Source organism: Epinephelus fuscoguttatus, linkage group LG2, assembly GCF_011397635.1.
Source record: "Epinephelus fuscoguttatus linkage group LG2, E.fuscoguttatus.final_Chr_v1".
NCBI lineage: Eukaryota > Metazoa > Chordata > Actinopteri > Perciformes > Serranidae > Epinephelus > Epinephelus fuscoguttatus.
In genome coordinates, this window is record NC_064753.1 from 3,059,225 (window position 1) to 3,081,643 (window position 22,419).

A 22,419-nucleotide genomic window follows, 5' to 3' on the forward strand; every position below is an offset into this window, starting at 1 on the left:
TGGAAGGGCTTCATGATGACATCTGTGTCCCTTATCTGGACGACACACGAAGTGCTGCAACGCCTTAGAGAGTATGGCATCAAACTCAAGCCGAGTAAGTGTGATCTACTCAAACCTGAGGTCCGCTATCTGGACAGAATAGTCTCTGAAGAGGGCAGTAGAGTAGATCCTGCTGACTTTGAAGCTGTAAGAATACTAAAAGACATCAGACCTCAGACTGTGGGCCAACTCAGAAAAATGCTTGGTCTACTCACCTACTACAGACAGTACATCAAAGACTTTTAACGAAACGCCAGCTGTCTGTATGAGCTCCTAAAAACGGACTCGGGTGAAGCCCCTGACAACAACAGAGAAACAAAGACAGGGTTAAAGAAAATGAGCCATGTTGTGCCCTCAAACAAACCGATTATGTGGACAGACCAGCACCAACAGGTACTTGAACAGCTGATTGACTGCCTGCTACACCCACCAGTATTAGCCTTCCCTGATTTCAGTCAGCCATTCATTGTACACACCGATGCATCACATCAAGGACTGGGAGCGGTACTGTATCAAAACCAAGATGGCAAACTCAGAGTCATTGCTTATGGCTCTCGCACATTAACGGCAGCTGAAAAGAACCATCACCTCTATGCAGGCGAGCTAGAATTCTTGGCTTTAAAATGGACGATCACTGACAAGCTCCGCGATTATTTGTACTATTCTCCAACCTTTACTGTGTATAGTGATAACAACCCGCTCACATACATCCTGTCGACAGTAAAACTGAATGTAACCACTTCCAGGTGGGTTGCAAAGTTGGCTGATTTTCACTTTACAATTAAGTACAGGCCCGGAAACGAGAACAGTGACGCAGATGCTTTGTCGAGAATGCCACTGGATGTAGAGTCACTAATGAGAGAGTGCTCTGAGGAACTGTCATCAAACACCATCAGTGCTGCCACTCAAGCTGTTGAAGTACAGAAAGAATCACGTGCAACATGGTCACTCACAACTGTAGCTATGTCTGTCTCAGCTGAAGGTGAATCAGCCACCGCATCAATCAGCCCCATACCAAAGGAACAGTTAAGAGAAGCACAGAGATCTGATCCAGTTATCCGTCCTGTGTTAGAGTGTAAACTGTCTGGTTGTAAGCCACCAGTTAAGGAGTTGAGAGCGTTCAGTCCAAAAATAAAATGCCTGTTCAGAGAATGGGACAAATTGACAATAGACGATGATGGCATTCTGTACAGAAATACCACTGCCCGCAAGCAACTAGTCTTGCCAGAAAGATACAGAGGGAGGGTGTTAGAAGAGCTGCACAATAACATGGGACACCAAGGCGCTGATCGCACAGTATCCCTAGTATGTGACCGCTTCTTCTGACTATATATGCAATCAGACATAGAGCACTATGTGACCAAAGTCTGCACTTGTCTAAAACAGAAAAAGCCCTGCCATGACACAAGAGCCCCCTTGACAAATATCGTGACAACACAGCCATTCGAACTGATAAACACTGATTTTCTCCATCTCGACCGATGCAAAGGCAGATACAAGTACATCCTTGTCATCGTTGATAATTTCACACGTTTTGCCCAAGCATACGCCACCACATCAAAGTCAGAGAAGACTGCTGCTAACCTCATTTTCAATGACTTTTCTCCGAAGTTTGGTTTCCCCTCTCGCATCCATCATGACCAAGGAAGAGAATTCGAGAATCAGCTGTTCAGTCAGTTAAAGAAACTCAGTGGAGTGGCTGGGTCCAGAACAACTCCCTATCACCCGATGGGGAATGGTCAAGTGGAACGGATGAACAGGACATTGTTGCAAATGCTTAAGACATTGACTGAGACACAGAAATCAAACTGGAAAGAGTCCCTGAACAAACTGATGTATGCCTATAACTACACGCTGCGAAGTGACAGACTATTCGCCATTCTATCTTCTGTATGGGAGATCACCCAGGCTTCCAGTTGATATGCTCTTCAGGCTACATACAGAGTCAGGTTCCAGTGATCAGCGAGATTATGTGGAGAAATGAAAACAAGGTATGGAGGAAGCATACGCCATCGCCAACCAAAATGCTCAAAACGCTGCTGAAAGGAGTAAAAGGTACTATGACACAAAAGTGAGGAGTTCAGTGTGACAACCCGGTGAGCGTGTCTTGATTAAAAACCTGACACCCAGAGGAGGACCAGGTAAACTCAGGAACTATTGGGAGGACACAATTCACACAGTAGTGAGACAAATGGGCTCTGACCTGCCAATTTATGAAGTGAGACCAGAACAGGGTAAGGGACGCTCCAGAGTTTTACACAGAAACTTGCTAATGCCCTGTGATCACTTACCTTTTGAGACACAACCAGACTTGGCTAAAAATGACAAAAGGAAACAGAAAGAGAGACCCCAGCTTGTGACACAAACTCAGGAATCCGATGAGGACAGCCTCCTGGAGGAGATCAGCCAGAGGAGTGCAGTGCACCTGCTGAAATTCTACCAGGTGAAGGAATAGACTTACCTGCAGGAAATTTGCCCAATGAACACTCACCCCCAGCCTCTCCCCCATCAAGTGCTGCTGCTGAACCTGAGGAGTTGTCCTACCAGCTGCCAAAAAGGGAGAGACACCCGCCAAAACGTATGACCTATGATCAGCTTGGCATTCCTTCCTGCTATAATGTCCAGCCAACACCCCAAATGCTACCCATCTACCCCACACCAGGACTGGTTCCATGGCTGCCACCTCTACAGCCATATTACTTCCAGCCCCCCTTCATGTATGGACTCCAGCAAGCATGAGCCTACTGCTCATACAGACTGATGCCATGGACAATCCATACTGTTCATACAGACTGTTTTAATGGACAATTCATAGACTGTTTACACAGATCATTGTAATGAAAAACGAATAGACTGTTGAAAGACTGCTCATGCAGTCACCAGGCATGGACTGTAGCCTTATGCTTATGGACTGTTGACAGTCATTGAACTGTGACCTTTGACCTTTGTTCGAGTACAACTCAGAAGAAGATCTACGTGTCAAATTAATTAGAGACTAAAAGAGAAAATTGTTTATATGGCGTTATATTTGTGTCATATGTCGCGCGAGCAGATAACACATCTGCACACACACAGATCTCTCTCTCGTGTAAATTATTTCGTGTCACGCGCACAGATTTCAACTGCCGCGCGCACTTGTTTGATCTTCGCGCACATATTCAGCAACAGAGTGAAGCAGAGGCAGGTGCGTGCGAGTACAAAAAACAGCAGCAACACACACAACAACACTGTCCAGCTGCTTAGCGCGCGCTGGCTCGCTCCTGCTCTTGGTCTCTCTCTCCCCTGTGCTTGCTCGTGGTGGAGTTCTGCTCGCTCGAAGCAAGGACTTTTGACACTTTGGGGGCGGAGACCAAGGCTGACCCCGGCCCTCTTAAGATTGGTCATTTTCCAGCCACCCACGTGGGTGCCTTTTTGGTTTTCTGCTGATGACAGCTTCCGTCACATATGGCAGTTGTTACATTCTTCATAATATGCTCTTACACAGACGGAGCACAGGAAACAGAATAAAACAAAAAAGACATGAAAAAATATATAAATTAAAATCGCTAAGGGGCCTCTTCTAATAGTCTAATGTTATTAATAGTGTACGGAAGACTTTTTGCTGTTTTCTTTTTCATGTGCTTCAAAGCTTTACAGTACATAGTTCTTTTTTAAATATCAAAAAAAGGGGTTGTGTTGTAATGGTTGGTTAGCTTACGGTGGCTAATTTAGCTAGCTAACTAGCCTGGTAAGAAGCTACACGCTGACTATGAGGGAGAAAAACACACATGGAACTTGCTATGGGTTGGGGAACTGCAATAGGCTACATACTTCCATGGGAAATACGGGCTAGAGTGATGCACCATCAAAGTGATTTATTAGTTCTCATCTATTAAAGGTAGAGTCTGGAGTTTTGTTCGTTGCAGTTTGTAAACAAAACATTCAAACTGGGCCCCTCTTCTCTGGCTCAACTGTGTAGCATCCTGCCCCAGACAGCAGCAACAGCAGTTGTCAGGACCATAAAGGAAAGGAAATACAGTCCGAGTGAAGTGCTGGAGCCATGGGCCAATACCCGGCTGTCACCGGCAACGGGAGCCTCCAGCGTTTTGTTGCAACGGGGCAGAAGGGCCATTGTGGTGAGCTGGGAAGTGGGTGTTAGTGGCGGATGCTAACCGCTACCGCTAGCCGAAGTTAGCATCGAGCTAGCTCACCACAACGGCCTTCATACTTATTACCAGTCGAGGCTTTAGTTGTCGGTGACTGCTGGGTATCTGCCCGCGGCTCAAGCGCTTCACTCGGACTGTATTTCTTTTACTTTGCGGTTCTGCTGCTGTGAGAGAAACGTGCTAGCACTCGCTAACATCCGGGACAGCTAGTGGGGCTAGCAGCCCTCCTACTCTGCTGCACGTAGCTTCACCTGAGCTCTGTCATGTACTGTAAAGCTTTGAAGCACATGAAAAAGAAAACAGCAAAAAGTCTTCCGTACACTATTAATAACATTAGACTATTAGAAGAGGCCCCTTAGCGATTTTAATTTATATATTTTTTCATATGTCTTTTTTGTTTCATTCTGTTTCCTGTGCTCCGTCTGTGTAAGAGCATATTATGAAGAACGTAACAACTGCCATATATTGTTGTAAATTGTTCTATTTTCAAAAAAAACAAAACAAAAAAACCCCCCAAAAACCCACTGAGCTTCCTGTCTGTGACGGAAGCTGTCATCAGCAGAAAACCAAAAAGGCACCCACGTGGGTGGCTGGAAAATGACCAATCATAAGAGGGCTGGGGTCAACCTTGGCCCCCAAAGTGTCAAAAGTCCTTGCTTCGAGCGAGCAGAACTCCACCGCAAGCAAGCACAGGGGAGAGAGAGAGCGAGAGCAGGAGCGAGAGCAGGAGCGAGCCAGCGCGCGCAAAGCAGCTGCACAGTGTTGTTGTGTGTGTCGCTGCTGTTTTTTACTCGCACGCACCTGCCTCTGCTTCACTCTGTTGCTGAATATGTGCGCGAAGATCAAACAAGTGCGCGCGGCAGTTGAAACACAAAATAATTTACACGAGAGATCTGCGCGCGTGCAGATGTGTTATCCGCTCGCGCGACATATGACACAAATATAACGCCATATGTTTAACTTGTTTAATGTCGGGACGACATTTACTTTGTGTGTGACAAGTTAAATGATGATACATTAATAATCTGATAAGTTTAAAAAAGATTGCAATTTCATGGTCTGTAACACGATTTAAATGCTGTGATGAGGTTTAAAAGATCATATGGTCATGAGAAACAATTCACAACAATTCATAAGATGTTTTAAAATGGGTTAAAAACAGTAAAAACTCATGGTATGTTCACAAAGGGTTAAAATGCAAAAAATTCTCTTCAATTAATTAATTGTTTATTTCATTTTTCATTGTTAAAAGTTAAGATATAACAGTATTATCAGTGATCGACAATGTGGTCTTGATCCGTTAGCCTGAGATCGATTACTCTGGTCTCCACCCACATACAATGAAAATCGCGGTATTTTCCTCATTGCAGTAAACGTTGTTACTGAGGAAACACCACTCTTAATCACTCTCATGATTATTTCTCCCCATATTCAGCTATGTTGCCAGTATTTCACTGCTAACTGTGTCGTGATAATTTTCTGACATGTTGAGAATGTTTTTGAGTGTTTATATACAAATTTTGAGTAAGTTAAAGTAAAGTTTTGTCAAGTATGGTAACGAGTGTGCATGAGTAAAACCCCCGCGTGTTAGGAAGGTTCAACCTGTGGCTGCGCCGAGTGTGTATGTTATTCTGTGAACTTGCATGTGCACGGTAGAAATGTATTTTTCACAGTTGTTTACATATTGTTTATTTGATGACTATTGTGAGTTTTGTGAGAGTTTGCTGAGCAGTAAACATTGTTAACTGAGGAAACACCACTCTTAATGACTCGTGATTATTCCTCCCCATATTCAGGGGCATGTATATACACACATATTATATATATATATATATATATATATATATATATATATATATATATATATATATATTCTACTTTTCTCACTAATTTAATTACCTACTCTGTTGACTATTGTCATTTGCGAATCAGCTGTATATTGTATACACTGCCTGTTAAGTATATTTGTGCTTTGGCAACATATGTTAAATATCATCCCAATAAAGCCTGTTGAATTGAGTTGAACTGAGAGAAAGAAAGAGAAAGAGAGAGAGAGAGAAAGAAAGAGAGAGGGAGAGGGAGAGAGAGAGATTGATTTATAGATTTATAAATGAATAAAAATGATCACCTCCCAGTGGCTGAAGACCAGCTGTGGACTGGCCAATCCACTGGTCCTCTTGCGGATCTCATCTGCAAATCCAAAGCTCTCAGCCACAGGCAGAACAGCCTTGATGATGAACATGTCCGTCCCTTCCTTCATCTCTTCATGGAGGACGCGCCCCTCTCGCTTCCCAAGTACACCATATACCCGGCCTGGTATAGAAAGACACACCGTTGGGACACACCCAGTATATACAGCAGAAGAGGTGCTCAGATTTCTGGGAGAATGTTTTCAAGAAATAAGTTATCAGGTGTGGACAGTCTTAAAATGTATAGGAGGGCCCTCCACAATGCCTGAGCAAACTATTACTCAGCATTAATAGAAGAAAATAAGAACAACCCCAGGTTTCTTTTCAGCACTGTAGTCAGGTTGACAAAGAGTCACAGCTCTGTTGAGCCTTGTATTCCTTTAGCCCTCAGCAGAAATGATTTTATGAGCTTTTTTAATGACAAAATTCTAACTATTAGAGGCAAAATTCATGACCTCCTGTCCTCACACAGTACCGATCAGCCTTCAAACAAAGGGACCTTAAACACAGCTGTAAGACCTGAGATATATTTAGATTGCTTCTCTCCGATTACCCTTCAACAACTGACCTCAGTGATTTCTTCATCTAAATCATTAACATGTTTCTTAGACCCCATCCCAACTACGCTACTTAAAGAACTCTTACCTCTAATTAACACTTCTATATTAGACATGATCGACATCGATCAGTTTAAATCCTATTTATCCGATCAACTTCAGTTTGTTCATGTTCCAGGGATGCAAACAGGTGTATGGTCAAAAAAAGAGAGTTTGTCGAAGCGAAATTCTGAATATTGAAATACACGAACACTAATTTGGAAGAATAATGTGTATTCCAAAACAGAACAAATCCGTTGAGCCATCATGACCATCTTGCTAGAGGTCCAAATCTTTATACATTTCTTCATGCTCTTTACATTGAACAAAGCGGCTAGATTGGCCTACTACAAATAACATGTCAGTTTCAAACTAAGAGCCATCTGAATATCCTGGAGCAAGTGCCCTTAAGTGTTGGATAATAGTTTTTACATCTTGACTGTATAATAAAAAAAAAAAAAGAAAAGAAATTCTGAATATTAAAATACACTAACACTCAATTTCCCTCATTCTGCAAATGAACAAAGTAGAATGTTTCAGCAAAACTACCAAAACAGAGTGCAGTTCAACCTACATCTTTCCACAATTTATTTTTATACCAGCTACAAGGTACTTGCTTACTGTGGAATTGATATAAAATGCAGATTTTTTATGGAATGTTTGCGTTGTTTGGCATGAAAATGACAACCTTAAAAATAGCCAGAGGCCACTGTATTAGTTAATCTGTCTATATATATGTAGCAGGGTGAGATGCTCATCCCCACCCTGAATGAGAGAGTGTGCTTCCTTGCTCTCATCTCCACTTTGTAGCCAATCACAGCATGAGAGCACTCTATATGAGGAGGCTGTGTTCAGTCTGACTCTCTCTTGCTCGTTGGCTCCGAGACCGTCCACTTCCTGGTCACCTCGCTTCCTTTCCCCGCTGCCACCTACGCAGGTAATGTAGCAGTAGCTGCCTGTACACATTTGGAAATTTGGCCGTTTGCTTCACAATTTAATTAGATGGTTTGTTTGTATGTAGCTTCCTGCATTGCTCTCCCGGGCTGACGCTAATGACGTGCACTGTTCCCCTGAGCTGTCTGGCTGTCCTCCTCCCGCTGCTGCACAGCGCGAGCTCTCCTCCGCTCTCGCTCAGGTGATCAAACACCACCTGATCGGTAAGTCAGCCTGATGGCAATTGTTGTCGCTCTCAAGTTCAGCCTTAAGTGAGAATTTAATTTGGTTTATTTGGGTGCAGGTACTACAAAACGGAGGCAGCGTTAAAGATCACTGTTGCTTTGCCTTGCTCTGCTTTGTGCCTCTCCTGACTTGCTCGTCTGCGGCTGCTGTTGCACGCTGCTTTGCGTCACTGGGCTTTGCTTGGTTTACTGTCTGCTGTGCCTGGCGCTAACTGCTTCGCCCTTCTTTGGTGGCGCATACCCAAGACACTGAATAGAAGGCCCTTATTTTAGACCAGTTCCATACGCAACCGCTCTGGTCTTAAAGAGTGTGTGTGTGTGCGTGTGTGTGTGAACTGTGGGGTTCACCCTCACCCAATCTGGTTTGGAGCTCTGATTTTGTTATTTTGTTTTGTTACATTTTTTCGAGTTTATTTATGGTCCCCAGAGGATTAAGTTTAATGCATTGTTTTGATTAAGTTGTATTGTGTTAACTTAATTTCTATGGCTGGTGACTTATATTATTTCATTCCTGATTTTTGTGAATTTTGGATTTCTTTATGAATATCGATTTGTGGTATTTTGATTTATTTTGTTAGTAACTGTTTTTTTTTGGCAGTTTATATTTGTGCATTTGGGTTTTTTTGGGGGGGGGGGGGGGTGTAATTTGTAATCTTTTGGCTGCCAACCTTACAAGTTTTGTTTATTTAAGGTTTGTTTTTGTTTGTTTTGGTTGTTTTTGTTTATGGTCATTTCTGAGTGCAACCCCATTAATTTTATTTCCTTCTTCCCCCTTTAGTTGCTGAGAGCCAAAGGTGGTGGGGTCCTGGTGTCCTGGGTGGTGGCTTCCCCTTTCTTTTGGTGTTCTTTTGTGTGTGTGGCTGTCACGTGTGATTGGGGTGACCTTAATTTTGTTGGATCCCTCACACCCTTGTCGACCCATCTCCCTGCCGGTAAGCCTCAGTACTGAAAGGTCCCCCTTTTCTTACATCCCTGTGTGGACGGTGTGTCTAGTGTGTTTTAGCGACGTATTTTGTAATAAAGCATTGATTTTTCTAAACTTGGAAACACGTCTCCTGCCTCACTGTAGAGTGAACCTGAGTGCCTTATTTGGGGTTTTGTATATCTAACTATCTATCTAACTATCTATCTCCTTGGGCGAAACTCCCAGGGTGGCGTTGTCTGGCTTGTCCTGGTTGACTAATTAATGTTAATATTCACCATTAACTTGGTAACCTAAACTTCCCTCCATCTCTCCTGTTGCCACATATACAGTGCAGGCCAAAAGTTTGGACACACCTTCTCATTCAATGCGTTTTCTTTATTTTCATGACTATTTACATTGTAGATTCTCACTGAAGGCATCAAAACTATGAATGAACACATGTGGAGTTATGTACTTAACAAAAAAAGGTGAAATAACTGAAAACATGTTTTATATTCTAGTTTCTTCAAAATAGCCACCCTTTGCTCTGATTACTGCTTTGCACACTCTTGGCATTCTCTCCATGAGCTTCAAGAGGTAGTCACCTGAAATGGTTTCCACTTCACAGGTGTGCCTTATCAGGGTTAATTAGTGGAATTTCTTGCTTTATCAATGGGGTTGGGACCATCAGTTGTGTTGTGCAGAGGTCAGGTTAATACACAGCCGACAGCCCTATTGGACAACTGTTAAAATTCATATTATGGCAAGAACCAATCAGCTAACTAAAGAAAAACGAGTGGCCATCATTACTTTAAGAAATGAAGGTCAGTCAGTCCGGAAAAATTGCAAAAACTTTAAATGTGTCCCCAAGTGGAGTCATAAAAACCATCAGCGCTACAAACTGGCACACATGAGGACCGACCCAGGAAAGGAAGACCAAGAGTCACCTCTGCTTCTGAGGATAAGTTCATCCGAGTCACCAGCCTCAGAAATGGCAAGTTAACAGCAGCTCAGATCAGAGACCAGATGAATGCCACACAGAGTTCTAGCAGCAGACCCATCTCTAGAACAACTGTTAAGAGGAGACTGCGCCAATCAGGCCTTCATGGTCAAATAGCTGCTAGGAAACCACTGCTAAGGAGAGGCAACAAGCAGAAGAGATTTGTTTGGGCCAAGAAACACAAGGAATGGACATTAGACCAGTGGAAATCTGTGCTTTGGTCTGATGAGTCCAAATTTGAGATCTTTGGTTCCAACCGCCCGTGTCTTTGTGAGGCCAGAAAAGGTGAGCGGATGGATTGCACATGCCTGGTTCCCACTGTGAAGCATGGAGGAGGAGGTGTGATGGTGTGGGGGTGTTTTGCTGGTGACACTGTTGGGGATTTATTCAAAATTGAAGGCACACTGAACCAGCATGGCTACCACAGCATCCTGCAGCGACATGCCATCCCATCCGGTTTGCGTTTAGTTGGGCGATCATTTATTTTTCAACAGGACAATGACCCCAAACACACCTCCAGGCTGTGTAAGGGCTATTTGACCAAGAAGGAGAGTGATGGAGTGCTGCGGCAGATGACCTGGTCTCCACAGTCACCGGACCTGAACCCAATCGAGATGGTTTGGGGTGAGCTGGACCGCAGAGTGAAGTCAAAGGGGCCAACAAGTGCTAAACACCTCTGGGAACTCCTTCAAGACTGTTGGAAAACCATTTCAGGTGACTACCTCTTGAAGCTCATGGAGAGAATGCCAAGAGTGTGCAAAGCAGTAATCAGAGCAAAGGGTGGCTATTTTGAAGAAACTAGAATATAAAACATGTTTTCAGTTATTTCACCTTTTTTTGTTAAGTACATAACTCCACATGTGTTCATTCATAGTTTTGATGCCTTCAGTGAGAATCTACAATGTAAATAGTCATGAAAATAAAGAAAACGCATTGAATGAGAAGGTGTGTCCAAACTTTTGGCCTGTACTGTATATATATATATATATATATATACATATAGATGTGTGTGTATATATATATATATATACTGTATATGTGTGTGTATATAGGATGCAGTATATGCATGGACTTATCAGCGTTTCATAAGCAACCAAAATTACTTTACAAATAGACTGGGTTTATCCAGGGCAGACAATCCTATTTTAACTTGAGACGATTGTTTAATATCATCTATACTAAATCTAACACTCCATCCTCAGAAGCAGTAATATCGCTTGATGCCGAAAAGGCGTTTGATCGGGTCGAGTGGGAGTATCTTTTTCATACACTTAGCAGGTTTGGTTTTGGCCCTAATTTCATTCAACTTATTAAGCTCATTTACACTGATCCAACTGCCTCAGTTTATACCAACGGTATCTCATCTGGGTACTTTCCTCTTCAAAGAGGGACAAAACAAGGGGATCCAGTGAGTCCGTTGCTTTTCGTTTTAGCTATAGAGCCACTTGCCATAGCTCTTAGATGCAATAACAGTATACAAGGTATTTCACGTGGTGGCCTAACTCACACTGTCTCGCTTTATGCAGACGATCTGTTATTATATGTCACCAACCCTGTCACATCTATCCCCAAAATCCTTCGAGTCTTGCAGGAATTTGGAAATATATCTGGATATAGAGTACAGGCCAAAAGTTTGGACACACCTTCTCATTCAATGTGTTTTCTTTAATTTCATGACTATTTACATTGTAGATTCTCACTGAAGGCATCAAAACTATGAATGAACACATGTGGAGTTATGTACTTAACAAAAAAAGGTGAAATAACTGAAAACATGTTTTATATTCTAGTTTCTTCAAAATAGCCACCCTTTGCTCTGATTACTGCTTTGCACACTCTTGGCATTCTCTCCATGAGCTTCAAAAGGTAGTCACCTGAAATGGTTTTCCAACAGTCTTGAAGGAGTTCCCAGAGGTGTTTAGCACTTGTTGGCCCCTTTGCCTTCACTCTGCGGTCCAGCTCACCCCAAACCATCTCGATTGGGTTCAGGTCCGGTGACTGTGGAGGCCAGGTCATCTGCCGCAGCACTCCATCACTCTCCTTCTTGGTCAAATAGCCCTTACACAGCCTGGAGGTGTGTTTGGGGTCATTGTCCTGTTGAAAAATAAATGATCGTCCAACTAAACGCAAAGGGGATGGGATGGCATGTCACTGCAGGATGCTGTGGTAGCCATGCTGGTTCAGTGTGCCTTCAATTTTGAATAAATCCCCAACAGTGTCACCAGCAAAACACCCCCACACCATCACACCTCCTCCTCCATGCTTCACAGTGGGAACCAGGCATGTGGAATCCATCCGTTCACCTTTTCTGCGTCTCACAAAGACACGGCGGTTAGAACCAAAGATCTCAAATTTGGACTCATCAGACCAAAGCACAGATTTCCACTGGTCTAATGTCCATTCCTTGTGTTTCTTGGCCCAAACAAATCTCTTCTGCTTGTTGCCTCTCCTTAGCAGTGGTTTCCTAGCAGCTATTTGACCATGAAGGCCTGATTCGCGCAGTCTCCTCTTAACAGTTGTTCTAGAGATGGGTCTGCTGCTAGAACTCTGTGTGGCATTTATCTGGTCTCTGATCTGAGCTGCTGTTAACTTGCCATTTCTGAGGCTGGTGACTCGGATGAACTTATCCTCAGAAGCAGAGGTGACTCTTGGTCTTCCTTTCCTGGGTCGGTCCTCATGTGTGCCAGTTTCGTTGTAGCGCTTGATGGTTTTTGCGACTCCACTTGGGGACACATTTAAAGTTTTTGCAATTTTCCGGACTGACTGACCTTCATTTCTTAAAGTAATGATGGCCACTCGTTTTTCTTTAGTTAGCTGATTGGTTCTTGCCATAATATGAATTTTAACAGTTGTCCAATAGGGCTGTCGGCTGTGTATTAACCTGACTTCTGCACAACACAACTGATGGTCCCAACCCCATTGATAAAGCAAGAAATTCCACTAATTAACCCTGATAAGGCACACCTGTGAAGTGGAAACCATTTCAGGTGACTACCTCTTGAAGCTCATGGAGAGAATGCCAAGAGCAGTAATCAGAGCAAAGGGTGGCTATTTTGAAGAAACTAGAATATAAAACATGTTTTCAGTTATTTCACCTTTTTTTGTTAAGTACATAACTCCACATGTGTTCATTCATAGTTTTGATGCCTTCAGTGAGAATCTACAATGTAAATAGTCATGAAAATAAAGAAAACGCATTGAATGAGAAGGTGTGTCCAAACTTTTGGCCTGTACTGTAAATTAAATTTTACTAAAAGCGAATATTTCCCCATTAATAGTAATGCTAGAGAATATCCCAATCTGCCATTTAATATATCTGCTGAGTCCTTTACATATCTGGGTGTAAAAGTCACCAAATCCTATTACAGTCTATTTAAAAGTAACCTTACTCCTCTGTTAGAACAGTGCAAACAAGATATTAAAAGATGGTCTATTTTGCCATTATCTCTGATCGGGAGAGTAAATTCTGTAAAAATGAATATTGTACCAAAGTTTCTGTATTTGTTTCAGGCGATACCTGTTTTCATACCAAAATCTTTTTTCAAGGCATTTAATCAAATGGTTTCTTCTTTTATATGGAATAATAAATCAGCTCGTATAAGAAAAGAATTTATGGAAAGACCGAAATGGTGAGTGAGCTTTCACTTCCAAAATTTATGCACGTATTATTGGGCTGCGAATTTAATGCCATCTCTCTGTGGTTAAAAGACTGGAAGGATAAGATCCTGCATGGCTCCAGATTGAAAAGGTTACAAGCAGTCCACACTCACTCCTGCCTTACTCTGTGCATCCCTACCATCGCTAGTTAATAATATTAAGGATAATATAATTGTAACTCAATCACTACGCATTGTAAAGCAGTTCAAAAGATGTCTGGGTATTCAGAGTATTTCGGTTCACTCACCAATAATACGTAATCATCTTTTTCAACCATCTTTAGTGGACAATGGCTTCAAAATTTGGTGTGACAAGGGAATTCGTAGTATTGAAAATTTGTTAATGATACTTTTGCTAGCTTTGAACAGTTATCCGGAAAATTCGGTCTGACCAATAATCATTTTTTTCGATACTTGCAAATTAGAGATTTTACTCGTAAAAAGTTTGCTAATTTCCCTACCCTTCCCTCTCCTTCCTGTTTGGATTCTCTATTAAGGGTCAATATGCTGAATAAGAGGAGAACATCATTTATCTATTCCCGTATCATGGATAGCTGTAGCTATAGCTCCATTTCCCATATTCGAGAACAGTGGGAAAGTGATTTGGGGGTCCCGCTGTGCGATGAAGAATGGGATATGGCTCTTACTAGAGTCCACTCTTCTTCCATATGCTCCAGACATGCTTTAATACAGTTTAAAGTGTTGCATCGGTTACACTTCTCGAAAGCTAAACTAGCAAGAATATTTCAGAATATAGACCCATCGTGCGATAGATGTAAACAGACCCCGGCTACCTCCTGTCATATGTTCTGGTCTTGTCCGAAACTTGTCCCTTTCTGGTCATCCTTTTTTGAAGTCATCTCTAATGCATATGGTTATAATATTTCACCTTCTCCCTTGGTTGCTGTTCTCGGTTGGTTTTCTGAACCGACGGGATCTCCTCACCCCGCTCATTTACAGAGGGTCATTGCCTTCTCCTCCTTGTTAGCTAGACGCTTGATTTTATTTAAATGGAAGGCTGTTGCTCCTCCATCACACCACCACTGGATTAGGGACATTATGCAGAATGTAAAGCTGGAAAAGATCAGATGTACCCTCAACGGTTCCATCCACAGATTCCACAAAACCTGGGACCCTCTAATAACTTATGTGAACAATTTACCTGGTCTTGAACTGGAACTCTGAGCTTTTATACCTGCCCTTGGATAAGGAATACTAGGTGCACTTGTTTTTTTTTTTTTTGTTTTTTTTTGTCTGTCAGTCTCTCTCTTTTGGGACTGTTTTTGCTATGGCTATTTGTAAAACAGAGAATATGATTGTTTTATAGGATATTTGGAAAATTACAAATAAAGTGTTTAAAAAAAAACAAAAAAACAAATACATTATATTTACTGCCCTTGAACTCTACCAAACCAACTAGCCGACCAAAAATGTGGAAAGAATAAATGAATGAATGAAAATTAAAGTAAAGAAATTGCATATAAGGAGCCATTTTACTTTCACTGTAACAGTGCTAGTATGCGGAACAAGATCTGAATGAAGAGTACATATTTCACACAGAATCTGAATCTGCACACTGCCTTTGAATCGTCCCCCTCTTGAAGTCGAATCTTTTAATCCTCTCTCTTTCTACAAATCTATTCTTTCCATATTTTGCCCACTTGTAAGCAAAATAGTTAAAGAACCTCCATTAATCACGCAATTTAAATGTGAAAAGTCTCATTGACTGACTGTCACCTGTGTGTATACGGAGAAGGAGAGGGGCGGAGGAAGCGGAGCTGTGTAAACATCCTGTCCAAACATCATACGTTTACATAACTTATTAGATGGATATATATAGAGAAAGGCGACGTTTAGAGAGCAAGCCCAAATAAGCAACTCCACTTTAGAAACAAGCCCAAAGTCACGGTTAATAAGTGGACCTGAAAACCCTGCCCTATGCGTAGCGCTCTATGATCTCTGATCCAGCAGCACATCATCCAAATGAAAACAAGTGGTTCACGCTTGCATGCGCACGACACAGTTGTTTTGCATGCAGCACTGTCATCTGCTCATTTCATTTTTGTTAGTGGAATTATTAACCAGACTCTTCCACGTCCACGCCAATCCCCCCACCCCGGATCTACACGATTCCCAACAGTCACCCAAATTGACATGAAAAAAGCGAGTCTCTGAAAAGCGAGCTGTTTGCATCCCTGATGTTCATGATGAATCATCTTCGCATACTGAAGTTTGTTTTGGAGTTCCACAAGGTTCTGTGCTCAGAACAATTCTATTGATTTTATATATGCTTCCCTTAGGTAACATCATTAGAAATCACTCTGTAAACTTCCTTGTGCTATGCAGATGATACACAATTATATCTATCAATAAAGCCAAAGGAAACGGATCAATTAACTAAACTTCAAACCTGCCTTAAAGACATAAAAACCTGAATGAGTTCCAATTTCCTTATGTTAAATTCAGACAAAACTGAGGTTATTGTTCTTGGCCCCAAACACCTAAGAAACTCTCTATCTGAAGATATAGTGTCTCTGGATGGCATTGCTCTGGCCTCTCACACGACTTTAAGAAACCTCAGGGTAATATTTGATCAAGATTTGTCTTTTAACTGCCGTATAAAACTTCATGGATTGCGTTCTTTCATCTGTGTAATATTGCAAAAATTAGGCCTACCCTGTCCGCAAAACATGCAGAAAAATTGGTTCACACATTTGTTACCTCTAGGCTGGATTACTGCAATACCCTATTATCAGGGTGCTCTAATAATTCTTCCAGAACTCAGTGGCACCTTTACTGACAGGAACTAAGAAAAGAGATCATATTTTACCTGTTTTTGTTTCTCTGCACTGGCTCCCTGTAAAATCCAATATTGAATTTAAAAGCCTCTTAACTAACAAAGCTCTAAATGGTCAGGATCTGTCATATCTCATATCTATTATCCCACCAGATCATTGCACTCTGAGAATTCAGGGTTACTTGTGTGTCCTACAGTCTCCAAAAGTAGAACAGGAGCCAGAGCCTTCAGCTATCAGGCTCCTTTTCTGTGTAACCATCTTCCTGTTTCAGGCAGACACCATCTCCTCATTTAAGACTGGACTTAAAGGGAAATTTCGGTTTATTTCAACCTGTCTCTTATCGTCCTAAATAGGTCGTTTTAACAGGTCTGACACATAGTAGCGTCAGACCTGTTAAAACGTAAGTGAACGGGTATACTTCAAGTGCAAAGTTAGTCCACTAAACAAGCTTTTTTTCCACAAAGACCGCCTCATATCGTTAGGATAAATGTCAGAGAACATAGAAAACGACATGTAAACGTGTTGTCTTACCTTACCGGTGTGGTGCCATGTTTGTTTACCATTTAGCTCTGCTTTCCAAAGCGAAATATTGCAAGAACAAGCAGCGATTTCATACTGTGCCTGAAATCTCGCAAGAACAAGCAGCAACAGCTGGAAGGCAGAACTGGACAGTAGCCTGAAAAGTTCATTCATTTATTTTATGAAAGATTTATAGAATAATGGCTGACTTTTTGCCAGACTTCGACTTTGTGGAGGAGGAATTTGATTTTGCAGAGTTTGATGGCCGCCCTTATTTATTTGAGCCAGAATACACTGAGGGAGAGCTTTGTGAAATTGAAGAACGGAGGAGGAGAGAGAGAGAGGCACAACAGGTAGGGGACGAGAGGGGAGGAATAGCTGCTGCAAGGCTGCGTAGCTCTGGAGATTGGTGGTGTACCTGTGAATGCTGTGCCCCAGTGCCCACAGAAGAGGAATGCCTCTGTTGCAAGGAATGGGACCGGTTGCAGCCTTATTTTCAAAGTCTGGATGTGACCGAGGACGAGACATCTCCACCTGGAGTAGTATCCAGCTGGGCTTTATCTAGAGCTCGTGAGATTTCAGGCACGGTATGAGATCGCTGCTTGCTCTCACAATATTTCAGCCGTGCTTTGGAAAGCAGAGCTAAATGGTAAACAAACATGGCACCACACTGGTAAGGTAAGACAACACGTTTACATGTCGTTTTCTATATGTTCTCTGACATTTATCCTAACGATGTGAGGCGGTCTTTGTGGAAAAAAAGCTTGTTTAGTGGACTAACTTTGCACTTGAAGTATGCCCGTTCACTTATGTTTTAACAGGTCTGACGCTACTATGCGCCCCGGCTGTATCTAGGCTAACGGCTAACATGCTAACTATTATTTTTATGTCACTAGTCACTTGAAACAAATTTAGGACGATAGGAGACAGGTTGAAATAAACCAAAATTTCCCTTTAAGACTTTCCTTTTTGATAAAGCTTATACAGTTGCAATCAAATTTATTCAACCCCCATTGCATATTAGGCTTATTGGCAAAATATACAATTTCTCAGCTGTTTGCAATAAACAAATTACACAAGAACTGTTTAAGTAGTTCTATGAAACTAATATTACAAGGGTTTTGATCCAAATTCAACATAAAATGCTACTTTTAATGACTACTGCAGTCTCAAAATTATTCAACCCCTTCATGACAAGCATCTTCAGTACTTAGTAGAGCACGCTTTTGCTGTTATGACCTGCTGCAAAAGTGATGCATAGCCAGACACCAGCTTCAGACAGCATTCCTGAGGAATCTTAGCCCATTCCTCATGGGCAATGGCCTCCAGTTCAGTAATATTCTTGGGTGTGCGTTTTGCAACCGCCTTCTTCAAATCCCACCAGAGATTTTCTATGGGGTTCAAGTCAGGCGACTGTGATGGCCACTCTAGAATCTTCCATTTCTTCTTCTGAAACCAAGCCTTGGTGGACTTTGAGGTATGCTTGGGATCATTATCCTGTTGGAAGGTCCAATGACGCCCAAGCTTCAGCTTCCTCACAGACAGCACGATGTTTTTACCTAAGATTTCCTGATACTTGACTGAATCCATCGTGCCCTCCACACGCTGCAGGTTTCCAGTGCCAGAGGCAGGAAAGCAGCCCCAGAGCATCACTGAGCCACCGCCATGCTTCACTGTAGGCAGGGCGTTCTTTTCAGCGTATGCTACATTCTTCTTCCTCCAGACATACCGCTGTTCCATAGGCCCGAAAAGTTCCAGTTTTGTTTCATCACTCCACAGAACAGAATTCCAAAACCGTGGCTTATTTATATAGTTTTGAGCATAATGGAGCCGACTTTTCTTGTGCTTTTAGGTCAGTAGTGGTGTACGTCTTGGAGTCCCGGCATGGAGCCCTTCAGTGTTTAGTATGCGCGTTATTGTACAAACTGAAACCTCAGTGCCTGCTGCCACCAAGTCTTGCTGTAGGTGTTTTGCAGTCACTTGAGGGTTTTTGACCACTTGCCTCCTCAGGAATCTGGTGGCAGCCGCTGATAGTTTCCTCTTTCTGCCACGTCCAGGTAGTGTAGCCACTGTTCCTTTGACTTTGAACTTGCGAACTATGCTTCCAACTGTATCTCTAGGAACATTCAGAGCTTTTGCTATCGTTTTGTATACTTTTCCTTGTTTGTGCAAGGCAATGATTTCTTCTGTGAACTTTTTGGACAATTCTTTTGACTTAGCCATATTTCTAACGTGCAATCAAACGTCACTCTCAACAAAACCCTACCCAGTCCAGGTATTTATGTGTTTTGTCTCAAGCACAGCTGAACTAATGAAGCCCTTGATAAGTTGCACCAGGTGTGCTTGAAACAGGGGGTTGAATAATTGTGATTAGTTGCATCAGGTGTGCTTGAGACAGGGGGTTGAATAATTTTGAGACTGCAGTAGTGATTAAAAGTAGCATTTTGTGTTGAGTTTGGATACCATGGTAATATTAGTTTTATTAAACTATTTCAACTGTTCTTGTCTACTTTGTTTATTGCAAACAGCTGAAAAATTGTACATTTTGCCAATAAGCCTAATATGCAATGGGGGTTGAATAATTTTGATTGGAACTGTAGTTAGGGCTGGCTCAGGCTTGCCTTTGACCAGTCACTAGTTAGGCTGACAAAGGCCTAGTCTGACCTCACAGATACACTGCGCCCCTTCTCTCCTTCTCTCTCTATCCTCAGTTTCTGAAAAGTTGGTTCTTCTTCATTTGCTAAGTCCTATTTTTGCATATCCCTAACTCGGCTTCTAACTGTAATATTTCACAATAAATTATATTATTAGCACCTCACAGGCCTTCACTGTGATACATTACCACATTCAGAATTTTATTGTGACATCCATGCAGGTAAATATAGTAATTTTACAGAAGTACACTGCTAAATCACTTCTATGGGAGCATACTGCTAAATTACAGTAATCCAATGTACATAAACTGTAAAGTTACAGTTTATTATGTAATACAGTGAATAACAGGAACATACTGTTATATCACAGTAATGTAATGGGCTTTAACTGTGAGTTTACAGTTAAAGATAGTAATTTTACATGAGCATACTGCTAAATCACAGGAATATGCAGGCATAACTACTGTGAGATCACAGTATACAGCTGTCATTTTCCAAGAATTTACTGTAAAAATGATACAGTAACTTACTGTGAAAGTAATGCAACTAGGAGCCAGTAATGTATTGTAAATGTACAGTAGAATATTTTACAGTGTAAGGTTTGAGAATGGGGAGCAACAAAGAGCTGAGGCAGAGACACACAGACACTCACTTAACATACACAGTACACACACACACACACACACACACACAGAATAAAAATCTCATCATGAGGAAAGGCCAGGTGATGTAAATTTCAAAGCCTTCTGACTCCTGAAATCTTGTCCCAACAATAAGCAGCCATGGGCTTCTCTTAACAGCTGCCTAGCACTCTGAAAACTAAAATAATTGATACCCTTAAGGCAGGAGAAGGCTATAATAAGATAGCAAAGTGTTTTCAGGTAGCTGTTTCCTCAGTTTGTAATGTAGTTAAGAAATGGCAGAGGTCAAGTTGAGGTCTGGAAGACCAAAAACAACATGTAGAGAGAGCTGCCCGCAGGATTGTTAGAAAGGCAAGTTAAAACCCCTGTTTGCCTGCAAAAGACCTGCAGGAAGATTTAGCAGACTTTGTAGCATCACCTGTACAAATATGACTGTCATGAAAGAGTCATTGGAAGAAAACCTTTACTCTGTCCTAGGGCTGGGCGATATGGCCTAAAAAAAAAAAAAAATCCGATTCACGATTTAAATCGATTTTTTCCCCTCCTAGTTTAAAAAAAAATAAAAAAATTGCAGCCTGGTAGCACATACCTGGGGTCCAAAACTTTCAGCATGTGAATAAACCCCAGCTTTTCCACGGTAGCCTATATATGGGCACCATATCTCTTGCAATATACATTGCGACTGCATCTGTGATCACTTTCCACCGGACCCCTTTCTTATCATACAGCAGTGTTTCCCCTACCATTATATTGGATCACAACAGAAGTCATTTAAGGTTACTTTTCCTATAGAACAGGTCTATACCTTGTCCTTTTATTAAACAAACTAAATAGCCTTATGTTACAGGCTGAGCCTGATGTGTGTGGCTTGATAACACTTATTCATCTTATTTACACAACGGCATGTCATTTATGTCCCTACACGGTGCGTGTCTAAAATCCTCCTCTGCTCTCTGTGTCACACGGCGGAGTTTGGCCCTGATGCGCACACACACACACACACACACACACACACACACAGGTGAGCATGCACACACAGACACAGACACAGACACAGACACAGGTGTGCACACAAAAGCGTTGAAGAACTCGTTCCCTTTCTTGAGAAGGAGTTCTTCCCCGCTCGCTGCCATGTTGTTTGTATCAAGCACGCCGGAGCGAACTACCGGAGCCCAGCATGGAGCGGTAGTGGCAGATTTTAAATAGAAACTCGATTTTCATTAAAACAAATTGGCCTAAACTGCAAATTCAAATTAATCGATAAAATCGATTTATCGCCCAGCCCTACTCTGTCCACAAGTTCTGTGGACAGATGAAGTTAAAATAGAACTTTTTGGATGAAAAAAGGGTGCAGAATTTCATGAAAAGAATAATGGATAATCAATTATTACTAATAAAAATGTTGAGATTTTTAATAGATTTGAACTGACAAAACATCAGAATTTGGGGGTGGGGGGGGGGGGGCGTAATTTGCTAACATACTGCACACAAACTCCAGTGCACTGCACAGGAGATGCATGAAACTGGGAGAGAGAGAGAGGCCGCAAGGTGAGTTGGTTGGCAGTATTTGCTTCTACCTCCTCAGCAGGGGAGAGTTGTGCGTAACATGCAGCGGAGAGCAGTGAGCATCATCTGTGCAATGCATTGTCAAGGACCGCCGTGCATACTCAAAGGTGGAGATGCACTGTGGGGCGCAGTCTGTTCTGCCAAACCTGTTGCATGCGAGACATGGAGCTGACAACAGACTCTTGAAATAAATGAAGGAAGAGAAAAAGAAGTGGTGCAAGGAAACATGTCAGCCCTAAGCTCATAATAAATGTAGTTTTCCCTAACCCTAACCTCACTGGGGGTACAGCCCTAACCCTAACCGATTAATAATTTCCTTGGGTTTTATTTTAATATTAAAAAAATTACGGTGCATTTGGGTTTTTAATCAGGTTTAGTTCCCAAACTGCTGCCATATTTTGGGCTCAGGTTGGGGTTGGGCCTTCAAAGCTCTACTATAGATGTATAGGACCAGGATGGACACCATTCTAGTGTGTCATGTCCTTCACCACAAACAAAATTCCCATTCACTTCCACTGTGTTGGGGTGGAGGCA

The 22,419-nt window shown here is 42.0% G+C and overlaps 1 protein-coding gene and 1 long non-coding RNA gene across 2 annotated transcripts in view; one reads left to right on the forward strand and one right to left on the reverse strand.

The window, feature by feature from the left end:
* Nucleotides 1-22,419, reverse strand: part of efl1 (elongation factor like GTPase 1) — a 310,425-nt gene that overhangs the window by 34,424 nt on the left and 253,582 nt on the right. The window contains exon 21 of the mRNA XM_049602819.1: nt 6,313-6,497. Coding sequence (XP_049458776.1) covers nt 6,313-6,497 — 185 coding nt within the window. The remainder of the gene's footprint in view (nt 1-6,312; nt 6,498-22,419) is intronic.
* Nucleotides 6,512-9,124, forward strand: LOC125905669 (uncharacterized). Its single transcript, XR_007451679.1, has 3 exons — nt 6,512-7,906; nt 7,991-8,126; nt 8,926-9,124. It is a non-coding gene; the product is annotated as an uncharacterized LOC125905669 (long non-coding RNA).